The sequence below is a fragment of the Phaethon lepturus genome, unplaced genomic scaffold, assembly GCF_000687285.1.
Source record: "Phaethon lepturus isolate BGI_N335 unplaced genomic scaffold, ASM68728v1 scaffold3586, whole genome shotgun sequence".
NCBI classification, from domain to species: Eukaryota; Metazoa; Chordata; class Aves; order Phaethontiformes; family Phaethontidae; genus Phaethon; species Phaethon lepturus.
In genome coordinates, this window is record NW_010546801.1 from 114,349 (window position 1) to 128,510 (window position 14,162).

General features: G+C 38.2%; 1 protein-coding gene across 1 annotated transcript in view; it reads left to right on the forward strand.

Annotated features, from left to right (window-relative positions):
- LOC104622586 (protein FAM189A1-like) overlaps positions 1 to 14,162 on the forward strand; it is an 82,016-nt gene that overhangs the window by 60,145 nt on the left and 7,709 nt on the right. Inside the window, exons 5-8 of the mRNA XM_010289420.1 lie at positions 5,350 to 5,510; positions 6,120 to 6,255; positions 12,406 to 12,481; positions 13,534 to 14,124. Coding sequence (XP_010287722.1) covers positions 5,350 to 5,510; positions 6,120 to 6,255; positions 12,406 to 12,481; positions 13,534 to 14,124 — 964 coding nt within the window. The remainder of the gene's footprint in view (positions 1 to 5,349; positions 5,511 to 6,119; positions 6,256 to 12,405; positions 12,482 to 13,533; positions 14,125 to 14,162) is intronic.

Sequence of the window (14,162 nt, forward strand, 5' to 3'; positions counted from 1 at the left end):
CTGAAGGGTCCTGTAAAGCCCACATGACAGTCTTTTTAGAAATGTGCATTGCAAATGATGCATATCCATAGAAATATCCTGAATGTAAATATGGTTGGATGAATATTTCCCTTTGGTGTAGGAAAACTTACAACATTTTTTTGAAAAAGTACCATTTTCCATTTCAGATTTTATTGGTAGAATATTTAATATTTAAGACTATTTAAAATATGGTCAGTACTTACAAGAAAGATGTGTCACAGACCAATCCATCTGAGACTACAGAGCTAATGACTTGTGATGGTTATAGGAAAAACAACTGTAAACAGTGGAGCAGAAATATGTGAATCTATGTTTTCCTTATAAAAATATTTCCTCTGTTGCAATTTCCCATTAAGATCAGGGACAAATCAGTAGTGTCAGCCATGATCCTTCTGTTCTTGCAGACAATTAGTATCTACATTTCCCTCCAGGAGATATTGATTCCAGTGCTTCAGAAAAGGAAAAAAAAAGCAACATGTCCAGGAGGAGGACAGTTAATTGAAGACAGAATTATAGAGCCAAGTGTATTGCAAAGAGCTTTTGCTATAGATAACACGCCAATATTTAATTATTTGCAATGATAATTTTTTATTTCCCATTCCCAAGAATTAGCAGATTTTTATAAATGACATATCGAGACTGAAATGAGGATAATGAACCCTGGAGTCTCCAAAGGACTCATTTGAAAGTTACATAGTAAATTTATTAAATGTGATATGGAAGGCAGAATTAATTACATGCAGATATGGGAAATACTCTAAATACGAAGAATCCCTCAGAGCACCAGTCATGTACTGATGTATGGCAATTACTGGTTTAGGTATGTCATAGTTGCTAAGCAGTGAATCCCAGCACTGTCGTTTACATGGAGTCAATAGTGCTGATCAGCTGCCGAATGTATAGAATAGAGGATGTCTTTGCTGATGTTTAGTGGGGATGTCCCATACCTGGAAATACTGATGAAGAGGTCTTAGTCTCACAGATCTCAGGTGGAAGGACTTACCACGTTGTATCACATTGGATAACTTTTTCATATGAGGATTACGTTTACAGTCCTTACTTGCCGTTTCTTCAGTTCCTTAATTGAGACTCCTCTGTCAGCTTTTACTTGAATATCCTCACAATTTTCCGAACATAAATAATAAACTCGAATCATTCTGGTCACTTCAGTGACCAGCTTTCAGATGACCTCTGAGTAAAGAGCTGGAAATTTGGTCTGACAATAAAAAAAGAGAGTGAGTTTTACAGTCTTATTCATATCTATCTAATGGTGTTTACTTCACCTTGAAGAGCTAAAAACTGGGAGAAGAGTTCGTTATTCTACAAAGCACTGCCTTCTTCACTGAGAAATGACAGCATATGTGTCTTGCTACAGCTTCTAAGCTTGCTGAGAAGGTCAGTGGCGTCCAGCCCTACATCACTGGCTGCGTGGAGTTCTCAGTACGATGGCACACAGACCCTTGAGCATAACTGCATTTTCAGAAAAATGTTACCTCTTCTGCTCCTGCTGGAAGTGGTGTGCTTCTAGCATTTGTGTTTCTAATTCTCTGCTTGCTAACAACTTGCTGCTGATGCCACAGCTAGCTGCTTCATTGAATTCAGGTCCAAGAAGTGGGTGCAAAACTGCAGCATTGTACAGCTTCCTTGTTTACCTTGCTGCAACCAGTTAGCATGATTTATTCTTCCTTCATAACTTCAAATAAAAAATTAAGTAGTCCTTAGTATGAAATAAAGATGAAAGCTATTTAAATCAGGCTGTTCAACTCTGTCAAAGTTAGGCGTGCCCAATTAAAACACACAAAATTCTGTGAGCAACGTGTGCACTATGTTGCACATCCATTTTGCACATGCACCGATCTGTGTATAATGCCTGCTAGGTACCAGACGCATTCCACAGGCTAAAGGAAATCTTTAGTCCAAGGATGAGAAAAAAACTGCATGTGTATAATAGTTTGAAAGCCAAGCTTCAAACATAAGGTTGTTTCTTTCCTAAAAGAAGAGCATGAATTCTGGATCTGTATTTCATAGTCTATTGAATTTCTGAAAGCTCCCGACATCCAGCAGCTCCAGGTGGTCAACAGAAACAGCTTTGCGAGTTGTTCCATAGTGTGAGCTATAGTTTTTGAAATGACATTGAATGCAACTTGATCTTGTTTATACCTGTGACCAAACAGGCCACTCCCATTTTTGGTTTGGCAGTTCTTGTTGTTGTCTATCCTATCGCCATCAACATTTTGAGACTGATTATTTAGTAATAACTGTCTTCTAACACCAACAGTGCGTGTTTCCTTGTGAAAGTTTTTGTCGGTGGTCCTCTGCCTAGTCCAGTTTTGTCAGCTGTTTGCATTTTCTCACTTTCTTACCTATTGACTTGCTATTAAGTCTTCGCTGAGACATTGCCAGCCTTCACCATTTGAGGCTAACCCTTGAAATTTTTTGAAATACTTTTTACTGTAGGAAGAATAAACTTTTGCAGGCTAGTAGAGATTAGTAGAAAGGGTAGTATGGGATAAGACGTGATTTAATTCCCACTTAATAGCTCTCAAATTGTTTTCTCAAAGATGTCTGTTCTTTGTGATAATCCCTTATATTTGCTATTGTTTAATTTCCTGCTAGTCTCCCTCTTACAGCCTTTTTCAATTTAATTTCTGTGCCTTCCGGTAGGATGATATCACACAGGTAAACCGTTGTTTATAAACACACACCCCCCACCCCACCCCAAATATGTGCATCTTTCATATCTGTTTTGTCACACATTTTCAGCATTGGTCACACAAAGTTTGTTGCCGTGATTTGTATTTGCAGTAAAGGTTCTTGAAAGGGATGCAAATGATTCTACTGTTAAACTGAACTGCATCTAAACATTAGGTCTTTTCCTTCTTGAACCATAGCCTCTTCTACCCTGTGTAACGAACACCTTTCCATTCTGTCACATCCCACAAAATGTATGCTGATAGTTCACTCACTGTAAAAGTGCTATGTGTTTAATTGCCTTGTTCTGAGGAGTATTGCTCCTTATATATGGCTGAATGAAAGAAGCTCCAGGGAACTCAAGAACTGAAGGGATGGAGCTACAAGTTCTCTGGTGCAAACCAAAGCTTGGGTTCCATGGCAGTATATGGAAATAGTCTGGGAGAAGGTAAAGTAAGTTGTAAAATTGATTAGTTTCCATGCTGTAAAAATGATCCAAATTATCAACTGTACTAGGAAAATCAGTGTAGTCGTGTTGGTGGAATAAACTAGGGTACCAAATGTTAGCCAGAGTGTACAGATACTTGTCTTCGTTATGATAAATTCTTATACAATTTTTTGGTCACTACGTTGAAAATTGTCTTGCTTCATTTTTTCCTAAAAGATTCTTCAATATATTTGGCATGGTAGCGTACTGGTGGTTGCTGACAACTGTATCACTTATGGCAGAAGTTTGGTGTTTAACAGTCAATATTAATGTAATATTACAGTTTGGGAAATGGCTGTTGAAAGATCAGGTGAATTTAGACTGAATGACTGCAAAAATGTATCTTTATTCTGTAAGACAAACCTGTAGAAATGTCTGATATTCTCAGGATAACAGCATCACATCTCATGAGAGACAGTGCTTAAGAGCATCAGACATTTTATGTAACAAAGAGTAAATCAAGTAGATGTCATGTCTTTCATTCCTGTACCATCAGTAGACTACAATGGCTGAAAGTCATTCATTGTCTGTAAGATATAATGATATAACATATTCTACAGAGGAGGTTCTTTATTTAATAGTTATTTGTGAAAATATCTCTAGAGAGCTGATTAGTAAGCAACTAATAGTTCATTTTCACAAACAATTGAAATTGGTCCTCCTGACCCTCTGTTGTGTTGCATTATCACAGCTTTGACCTTTGGAACATCATACATAGAGTGTGTTTAGTAGAATTAAGATGTAACTCAGCCTTTTAAATACCAAAGGCCAGTATCATTTCTATGGTAATGTAAATTCAGCACAACCGCACCAAGTTAAATTTGGAAAAGTGAAAAATATAAAACTGTGACATTAAGAATTAAGAGAATTTACTTTCTATTGCTGGATCTCCTAAGTATAAGCATTTTTCTTTTTATTTCACAGCTTCTTAAGGCTTTATCATGGATTTAAATGAATAATAATGTAATGAGACAACACTACAAAGGCACATATTCTCTTGTTCTAGTATAAAAGAGAAATGTACCTTCAGCAAATTTTCTTAGTTCACTTGTTTTAAAAAGCAAGACCAAATCTTCTACTGATCCAAGAAAAGTGATATGACAGTAGAAGCTTGCATGGAGAAGGAATTCTTCTATGGTTTTGGATTGTTTTTCATCCTCTTTTACCCATGGGGACCATATAAAGCCAGGTCACCGTGGCTGGGTTCCATGTGATCTGCAGAATGGTCCATACTTGATCTTGAAGTAGTTCAAGCCTTTGCTAGAAGACTTGTAAAGTTACAGTATTTTCTGATACTGCAGGTATCAGACTGGCTTCTTGATATCACTGCCATGCTGGAAGTTGATTAGGTTCCTGTCACAAATGGACGGTTCTCAGTAGTATTACTTTTTATTACTTTGTGTGGTTATTTTCTTTTTGGTTTTGAGATGTTTATATGCAATAAATCCTTTTCTTATTTTCATACCAGTATTTAAAACCTTTATACTACATTTAAGTGTGCAGTGTCTATATCACCCAACCACAAATGGCTGTTAAGGATATTTTTTTTACAAGAATAATAAAAAATAGTTATAAGTGGCCTTTTTTTTTTAAATGAAAAATAGGTGGGCTATTTGTAGTTGCCTTATTCAAAATTTAATGAATGAAGTGGTAGCTTGTTTCCAGTTTGTTTTATTTGGGTGTTTTGGGGAGAGTGTGGTTGATTTTTTTTCTCTATAAGCACAAGGCATTTCAGATTGGAAAGAAAAAGATGCAAATAGTTATTTTAGTAGTTGTCTGTAGTTCATCAGTTATTAAAATATGACTGATTATCTAGTGCTATAATAAAGTTGTATCACAAGGTAGAAGTATTTCTTGAAAAGCTATTTAATTTCAAATGTCTATTTTCTGCATCCCAAGAGTGACTGACTTTGAGGCACAGGCCTCTCTGTGTCTTTAGTAAAATCTTGTGCTATATTTTGGCAATTTGACTCACCAACCTCACGGATCTTAAGTATTCTTATGCTTCCAGAAATGTGTCTTTGATTTCGGTATGGATATTAATGAAATTGGGTATTGGTCAGGGTTGCTAATACTGACCTTGTATTAAAATTTTTATTATTGTGATGATGTTTCTAGCATCTGAAGGAACTTGACCTGTTCATTTTCAGTTTCTGCCACCGAGGCCACATTCTACCAATCCTGACTGCATGACTCCACATGGAACTATCCTGCATCAGACCTTGGATTTTGATGAGTTCATACCACCAATACCACCTCCACCCTACTACCCACCAGAATACACCTGCACACCAGCGATAGAGGCACAGAGGTGATTCTTCTTCCCTGTAGTTACAGTCATCACATAATTCTGAGCTACAGACTATGAAGCTCTTTAAAAGAATATGAAGCCAAGTAATGTCTTTCACTTACATTAGGTGCTTCTTTTCCAGAGAGATTGCATACACTTCCTGCAAACTTGTTAGAGTGCACCTGGAAAGATTTGTGTTAAAGCACTGCTGTAATACAAAGTGATTGAACTTAGCTAAGACAAGAATAACAGTATCTGAACTTGAAGCAGAGATCAGCTTATAGGTAATGCTTTCACAGTTGGTTAGCATTATACACTTGAATATGAGATTTAATCTTCTAAGGAAGTCATTGTAATTGATGTGCATTATTATGGAGTAGTGAAGGACATTAATGACTGCAAAATGGGCTGGTAGACATGGCTGGCATCCAAAGTGAAATCCAATTTTGAAGCTGTGAATGAGGGCTTCCTTTTGGTTGTCTAATAAATTTCTTCAATATAATTCTTTGTTATATATTGGTTTTGCATTCAGAGAATGCTCTTCATCACTGTGGCGTAGGTAATAGTTTACCCAATAAATACAATGCAATTTCTTAATAATGAAGTTTGCTTGTTTGTGTGTTTAAACAGAGGTCTCCACTTGGACTTCCCTCATTCCCCATTCACTGCTTTATATGAAGTAACCATTAACAGCCCAGGAATGCTGTATCCAACTGAGCTGCCACCTCCTTATGAGGCAGTGATCGGAGAGACACCTGCCAGTCAGGTAAGGAAAGCCAAAGGAAATTCTTTACGTAGTCTTCAAATTTTCATGATGTGAAACCATTTTAGATAAATCTAATGTTCTAAAATAATTTAGGAGTTAATTGTACTTTGGAGGAAGAACCATTAGAAAATATTTATATTCTTTAAACACTAAAATAAAAAAAAAATTCCAGACCATTTTCTTTAAAAGGGTTTAATTGAAATTTTACTTGTTGTGTATTCTCCTTATGTACTTGCGCATAGTTGGGCAAATGCTTATGCGACTAGTAATATTTCAGCTGGTATCATCTGTTAAAGAAGTTGTATGACACTGGACTGTCAGAATCGTCCCCCTGTACTCAGCACTGGTGAAGCCACCCCTCAAATACTGTGTTCACTTTTGGTCCCCTCACTAGAAGAACATTGCGTTGCTGGAGCCTGTCCAGAGAAGGGCAGCGAAGCTGGTGAGGGGGCTGGAGCACAAGTCTTCTGAGGAGCGGCTGAGGGAAGTGGGGTTGTTTAGTCTGGAGAAGAGGAGGCTGAGGGGAGACCTTATCGCTCTCTACAACTACCTGAAAGGAGGTTGCAGCAAGATGCGTGTCAGTCTCTTCTCCCGAGTAACAAGTGATAGGATGAGAGGAAACGGGCTCAAGCTGCACCAGGGGAGGTGTAGAGTGAATATTAGGAAAAATTTCTTCACCAAGAGGGTTGTCAGGCATTGGAGCAGGCTGCCCACGGAAATGGTTGAGTCACCATCCCTGGAGGTATTCGAAACACACGTAGATGTGGTACGTAGGGACATGGCTCAGTGAGGCACTTGGCACTGCTATGTTAACAGTTGGACCTGGTGATCTTAAAGGTCTTTTCCAACCTAAATGATTCTAACGTTCTATCATTCTATTCTGTGTGGTAATTGAATCAGCTGTCACAAATGGGAAAATACTTAAAATTGCTTTTAGAAACTGTAATTTCTTGCAGGCTTCAGTAAAAACTCATGGAGTCAAACATTCTAGATACCGCTTATCAGTTGTTAATAGCGCACTGTGGAAATATGTGAGTTCACGTTGCCAGATTGCACCCATATTACAGAGAGGAGTCCTTTGCATTTCCCCAAAATATAACATTGTAAAGTTTGTTAGTGTTTTTTTTTCACACTGGGGGAAACCACAACTGCAACCACAAAACTAAAGAAATTATATTAATTTTTACTATTATACCCAAAAAGATTATTAAGACAAGTAATAAGATGAATGTCTGAGGAAAAAAAAAGAACTCTGAGACACACAGTCCCTGTACAATTAAAAACCTCCAAGATACACCTAACTTTGCAACTTCTGTGACTGATAAAGCAGCTTCAGACAACTCTTCTAATCCTTGCCTTATATCATACCCTCCACCACCTGCCACAATGAACAGGCCAAACATTGCACTACCTTTGATTTAATTTGCTATAATAAAATGAATTGGTATAAACTGCTTGTAAGTGAAGTTCTTTTCTGAACAGCAAAATTGGAGTTTCCGAGGCAATCTCCTTTCTAAAATATTTTTTATCCAAGTTCCATTGTTTTTCCTTTACAGTAACTCAGAGGAACCTGCAAGCCCTGGAGGAGTTGATTTTTTTCAGTGATTAAAAAAAAACCAAACAAACTGGCAAAAGCAGTATGAATTACACATGATTTGGAGGGAAGGAGAAGGATCATATCTGTGATAAGAATTTGTACGTAGTACTAAGTAAGCTTTAGAAAAGTGTCTATTAATACTTAAAGCACAAAATCACTTTGAGCACTCTTGTAATTGGGATCATACTTTGCATGAGCATCGACATCCAGCAGTGCAATAGCACCAGCATATTACAGAAGCATAATTTAACAAGACATAGTTTAAAGCAGCAAAGTCGTGCAAAAAGAGCATGAGCTTTAACAAGTAGATGTATTGACTGTTATTTTTTGGCATCCGGGGTCAGTGTCAGTGCCTTGCCTGTTCATCTCTGGCCACCTGGGTTCCAAAAGCGTTTGTTCTAATCACAAGTGAAAATGAGTGGTGATCTTTAATTTCTAAATGATGATAATTACATCATTTCTTACCAGGAGTGAGTTTATATATGCCTGAGAGTTGCTGGTTCAGAGGGCCTGTAGGAGCAAAATAACACCCACCAGGTGCTGAGGATCAGAAGTGCAGTACATTGGCAATGCTAGCTAAAGCCTACACAGTGACTTTGTAGCCATATGGTTTTCTTGACAACAAAAGCCCAAACCTGTTTTTTTTCAGTCAGTGTCCCAGTCGATCTGTGAATGGAGGAATGGAGCCAATGTCTAAGACAGTTTTAGGTCTACAGGAGGAACAAAATGGAGCCCTAAGTTCTTACATGATGCAAATGCTCCCATATAATATGCACCAAGCTGCAGTACAGTATGAACTGAAATAGATTTATAAATCCCTCAAAGGCAGATTTTGCAATGGAAATCATGGCAGAGCTTTAGCTTCAGAACTTATTCTGGAAACCATTATGTAATAATGTCATAATTGTAAAACCTCTTACTGAGCATCAAGCAATAGGTTTTGTTTTGTTTGTTTTACAGTGGATTGAGGTCCTTAGAATTTTATTAAATTGTATCAAATTAGACTCAGTATTTCATGCACTTCATGGACCAGAAATGCCAGTGCTAATTTAAGTGGCTGCATCTAAGTAAAAATTGCTGTTGTCATGTGTACTGATTAGGAATTCCCATTTTATGACTATGAAAAACAGTGTTTTTCACACTGTTTTCCATGCAAAGTATTGTCTAGGATATACAAAAGACACGAACAAGCAGGTTGGGGTTCTGGGTGAATTATACCAGTGGCTGTTTTATAAGGCTTACTAACCTGTAGAGTGTGCAGACTTGTTAAAAGCATGGTTTTTCTTTCCTTTTCCTATCAGTAGCTTAGTGACTGTCTTTACCAGCTTTATGTCTGAGGATGCGCAAGTCAATAAGGTTTTGTTACCCGAGGCTGTGCAGGAACCTGTATGAAACCACGTGCCATCCCTGTGTGAACCAAAGCTCTGACCCGACTAAAAGTTGCCAGTGTCCTACAATTAAAACTATGGTTCTCCTTCCCCCAAGTAAGAAAGTTAATCAATTCCAAATGCGTTCAGCAATTATTCTTGTGAATGGAGAAGGAACAAGGGAAGGAAAAGGAAAAATTAACACATTGATCAGATAAGTTTAAATGACTTATGTTTTGCAAATGATGGCTAAATACTGAAAAAAGTAGGAGAAGAAACCAAAATTCAAATTATATCCCTGATTTCTTCTGCATGCCCAAAATCTCAATCTCTCATTTTCCCACTATTAAGGATGCTAGTTATTGATGAGGCCCTTAAGAGATAAACCTTAAAGATGATGAGTGCTTTTCTGTACGTGGCAGATTTTATATAGAGGGGAGTATTCAGAGTCTTCCCTGTGGTCTCAAGACGCAATTTCTGCCTGTGTAAATTTGTATCCTTTACTTGTCATATTGTTGAGGCTTGGTTGTGGGGTTTGTTGGTTGTTTGTTTTGCTTTTAATTTCCAGAAGTTGTACTTAGGGAAAACTGTAACATAATATAGTCTGCAGTGTATGAGCAAGCATGCAGAAGTTAAGCTGAGAGGCTGTGTCCTTTGATTCATATAGTAAAGAGTCACCTCTAAGAATGTTATCTTCTTTATGCAGCCCCATGTCTTTAGGTGTGTTGCTATGAGGTTTTCAGCCTCCATAGGAGTGTCTGAGATTGAGGCAGAGCCTGAGAAGGGATGCGATGTCCAGCAGAAGAGCTTTTGTGTCCTTCTAAATTCCAAAGGATGTGAAAGGCTGATACAGATCTCGTTGCATGGAGGGGAATGCAGAGAACAGTTCCTCTCTGTAGTTTTCCTGAGTAAGACATGAATCCTTACCCTAGGTGATCTGAAGGACTCCCAATATTAACACCTAACTGCAAGGTAAAATAGTTGTCTCCCGCCTGTGTTGGAATACGCCTTGGGTCCATGGTGTGTTTTCTGCAAGCTCTGTTCCAACAAGATGTCAAAGCAGAGTACTGATAGCTGCTCTGTGTCTTGTGTCAAATGAGCTTAGTTGTCTTATTCCCAGGTGAAAAAAATTCTGTCAATGCTCTAAGTGTTCCCTCTGGCAAACTAAGCAGAGAACAAAAAAAAAAGGACATGAAGATTGAACTGTCGTAATCTAGAAATGTTTGTGTGATTGGAAAATAAGGTATGTAAATACAATGTATGTATTTCTTTTGCCTGTAAAATAGGGTATTTCTTTGAGAGATGCAATATTTTGATTTCAAGAGTAACAACAAATTTTAAATTTACTAGATCAAAGCTACAGATGACTCTTTTTCATTAGTACGGGTTTGCCAAAGCCTCAACCTTGCATGTAACTCATAGGTATTCGGGCATTTTATAGGTACTAGACAATGTCACTACAGATGCCAGGTGACTGGGAGAATGTAGAAGGTCAATAAATGTTTCAGCACAAATATTCAGCAGATATTTTCCTGTCAATGATTAAGAATTTGTGAAACCACCTAGATTTAAAAAGAACCCTTAGATTTTTAAAAAGAAACAAGCACCGTTAAAACATTATATTATTTCTTCCAAAATGTAGTTAGTCTGATTGAATTTTCTCCAGCAACAGAGAGCATTTGAGAACACTTCTTTTCCAACTAGTCCCCAAAAGTTCCCCCAGTTAGGTCCCAGGAATGGTCTGCAACTTAGAGTGACACCACTAATTTTTTTTTTTTACCATAGATACAATATTCTGCTTCAATAAAGAAAGATACTTCAAGAAATTTCCAAGCAGATTGTTTAAAAATATGAGTGATTTCACCTTTGCTTCCCAGTCCTCTGTCCATCTATTGCTGAGTTAAAGTATTTCTGGTACTGTTCTTTTTTTAGAGTTGTATTTGCTAACCCTTAGACTTAAAATCACTTTTAAAAACTAAATTTGTATCAGAAGAAGTTTCCTGATCGCTTGATCATGGTGTAAGCTGTGGACAGATAGAAAGGTATAAAAAAACATAGTGAGCACAGTAAGTTATGCATATATACGTGTGCATCAGTCTACACTGACATGTGCACTGGAAGCTCTTTCCTTAATAGCTTCAGAGTAATAATGTCACATTCAATGTTGTAGAAGGCCAGACAAATTAAGCTCTTGACAAAAAGGTTTTCACAGAGGTGACTGATGGTTATTTCTAGACTGTCACCAACTGTAATAAGCTTTTACTAATTAATTGAGGTCCTGCAAACAGAAGAAGATACGATGCTTTCTGCTAAAGATGGTATCGATCTCATTCCCTTCAACTTTTCTTTTCATATTTTTCTCATTGTTACCAGCTATTTATTGGAACCATTTTTTTAATACTCATGATCCCAAAGAACTGCTAACAATCTAATGAGACTGGCAAAAAGGTCCAATCCAAAGTCTATTGAAATCAGTAGAAAGAAAATTTCCTAAATTTCAGGTGTTTAATGGATCAAGTCTTTCCAGCAGGACTGATTCTGTATTTTGTTCACATGATTCTCAAAAGTGAAGGGAAGTTACCCACTGAGATCCATCCTTTCGGAAAAAAGGTGAGTCCTAGTATTATCTCCCTTCAGCAACCTCTGATAGGCTGGAGAGCACCCTGCATCGGCCACATTGGGTGGCAATGATGTTATAGGGCTTAAAAATACATTTGGCAAATAACCAAAGGAAAAGACTGCTCTTGTGCTTGTTTTTATGGATTCTGTTGTTCTTGATCCTATTTTAAGGTGATATAACATAGTGGAGAAAAAGTGTAATATGGAAAAATGCAGACTGTAGAAAAAGAGATTGCTTGTAATAAAACCATTAGTTTTAAGCATTGCAGACATTTAAGTTTTGTAATGTGGGCCTGCAGCCCCAGCTGCCTGTGAATTCAAGATGAATTTAGCTTGTAGAGTCTGGAAAAATGAAAAATTGCTTTAAGCACGTTCCTTTGCCCCACATTTGTTCCTGACCCAAACACATTGTAAAATACTATATCTTTAAATAACTTTCAATCTGAAGAGCTGCTTATATGATAGTTATTCCATGTTGTCAGGTGTGTTCTTAAGATCATTAGCGCTGTACTTTGTTTTGGTAAATTGCAGATTAACGTGCTGTTTCATTAAACAATTTTCATTTAGGTCTCTGGTGCTGATCAGCAAGTGTCTGAATCAAGTGTGGGTGAGAGGAACATGACCCTGGACTTCAGCACACAAGGTAATCATAGCATTGCGTTTGTCTACTTGAGAAAGATGCAGTAGGACTTTTGAGTGGATTTTTCCTTCTCTTCTGCCCTTCCCAATGGAGAAAAAAGGATTTGCTGTCAGATTGTTCTTGGCAAGAATCACCTTTGCACAGTCATAAACTGATGTGGCTGGAAATAGAGAGGAGAGTTTTGCTCAACAAAGCATGCTCCATAAAGCCCTTTGAAGGCAGATATGGCAACTGTCAGTTCTCTTTGAAGTCACGCACGTAACTGTCAGTTTGTTTCTCATTGTCAGCAAGCATGGGTGCCTTCCTGATAGTCCACATGCCTTCTCCATGTAGTAGTTTCCTGCATGGCTTCCAGAAGCCTGAATAGGAAGCTCACTGCCTGAAGCGTAGATGTGTGAATGCGATGAGTAGCAGCACAGAGCCCATTTGTTTAAAGTTTAAAAGTTCCTAGAATAGGCCTCCTTACCATTTCTGTTGATACGGAGGGCTTTTCAAACAGTACAGTCTCAGTGGATCATGAGATGTTGAGCAGTTTGTATGAAATAATTATTTTAGTAAAACTTCCATCAAATACTTTTTCCACATCATATTCGTATCGTATCGATGAATAGACTGGCAGATGTCCCCTAATATTGACAGTAGTGGTAGGTTTAAAAAGTGATCAGAGCCATGTTTTTTCAGCATTTGTGTAAAGTTTTACTTTTTCTGCCACAGGCAATCTCTCACTGTTTACCAGAGAAAGTAGTAGTGAAATTGCTGTTCCTGTCTAAAGGTAGTTACAGATAATACTTCGGTATCAGTGCTGAAGCATGCTTATTAGTTGAAGAAAATATCTGAGGACAGCACAACTTATCTTTGCTGAAGGACACTAGAAATAAGTAAATGACTTCAATCTTTCTTGCTTTGGCATTCTGTCATCTGAAAGCTTTTGAGGAATTATTGACATACTTGCCAATTACTGAACTTAAATCAGTATATTGAAAACAGGGCCGGTGGGGGGGGAATGGGAGAGGGGCAAAATATCTTTATTTCTCTCTGAATCTCTTGTTTTGCAGTTTCTGTTGAGAGCACCTCTTTGATGGTCTCTGAGGCTGTTGATAGCCCAGACCAGAGCTGCTCCTCTGAAGATCTTTGTTCTCTGGAAGTTCAGGGATCTCTCCTTTCTGCAGATTTTTCTCCCTGCTGTACAACCCTCAAAGGGGCTACGGACCAGAGCTGCAGCACTCTGGATTACAGCCCCCGCTGCAGGTTCCACAGAACTCGCTCAGAGGGTTTTCCTGATGAGGGTGACAGTTCCCTCAGCCGAGCCTCTACGTACAAGTCTCAAGGACAGGAAAAGAACTGTGCCCGCAGCAGGCCCTTGGACTGTTCCTCAGAGAATTTCAGCCCCTCCGAAAGAGAACTGCAGAGTTCTGCTCACAAGAGCAATGCCACGCCGCCTTTGAAACAAAAGAAAATCTGCTGTGCAGTCTTTGGCCAGCCTCCTGTCCCTTCCCAGACTTCTCCCTGTTTTGGGCCCACAAATACTTCATCCAACGTGAGCGGCCACGAGAGCGCTGCCCAGCAACATCACATTACAAAATACCGAATTTCAAATATAGTCCGATCAACTAGTGACCCTGTATCATGTTCATCTTCTACAGCAGGTAGGTGTAGTACCACAAGGATGATGGAGCATGGAACA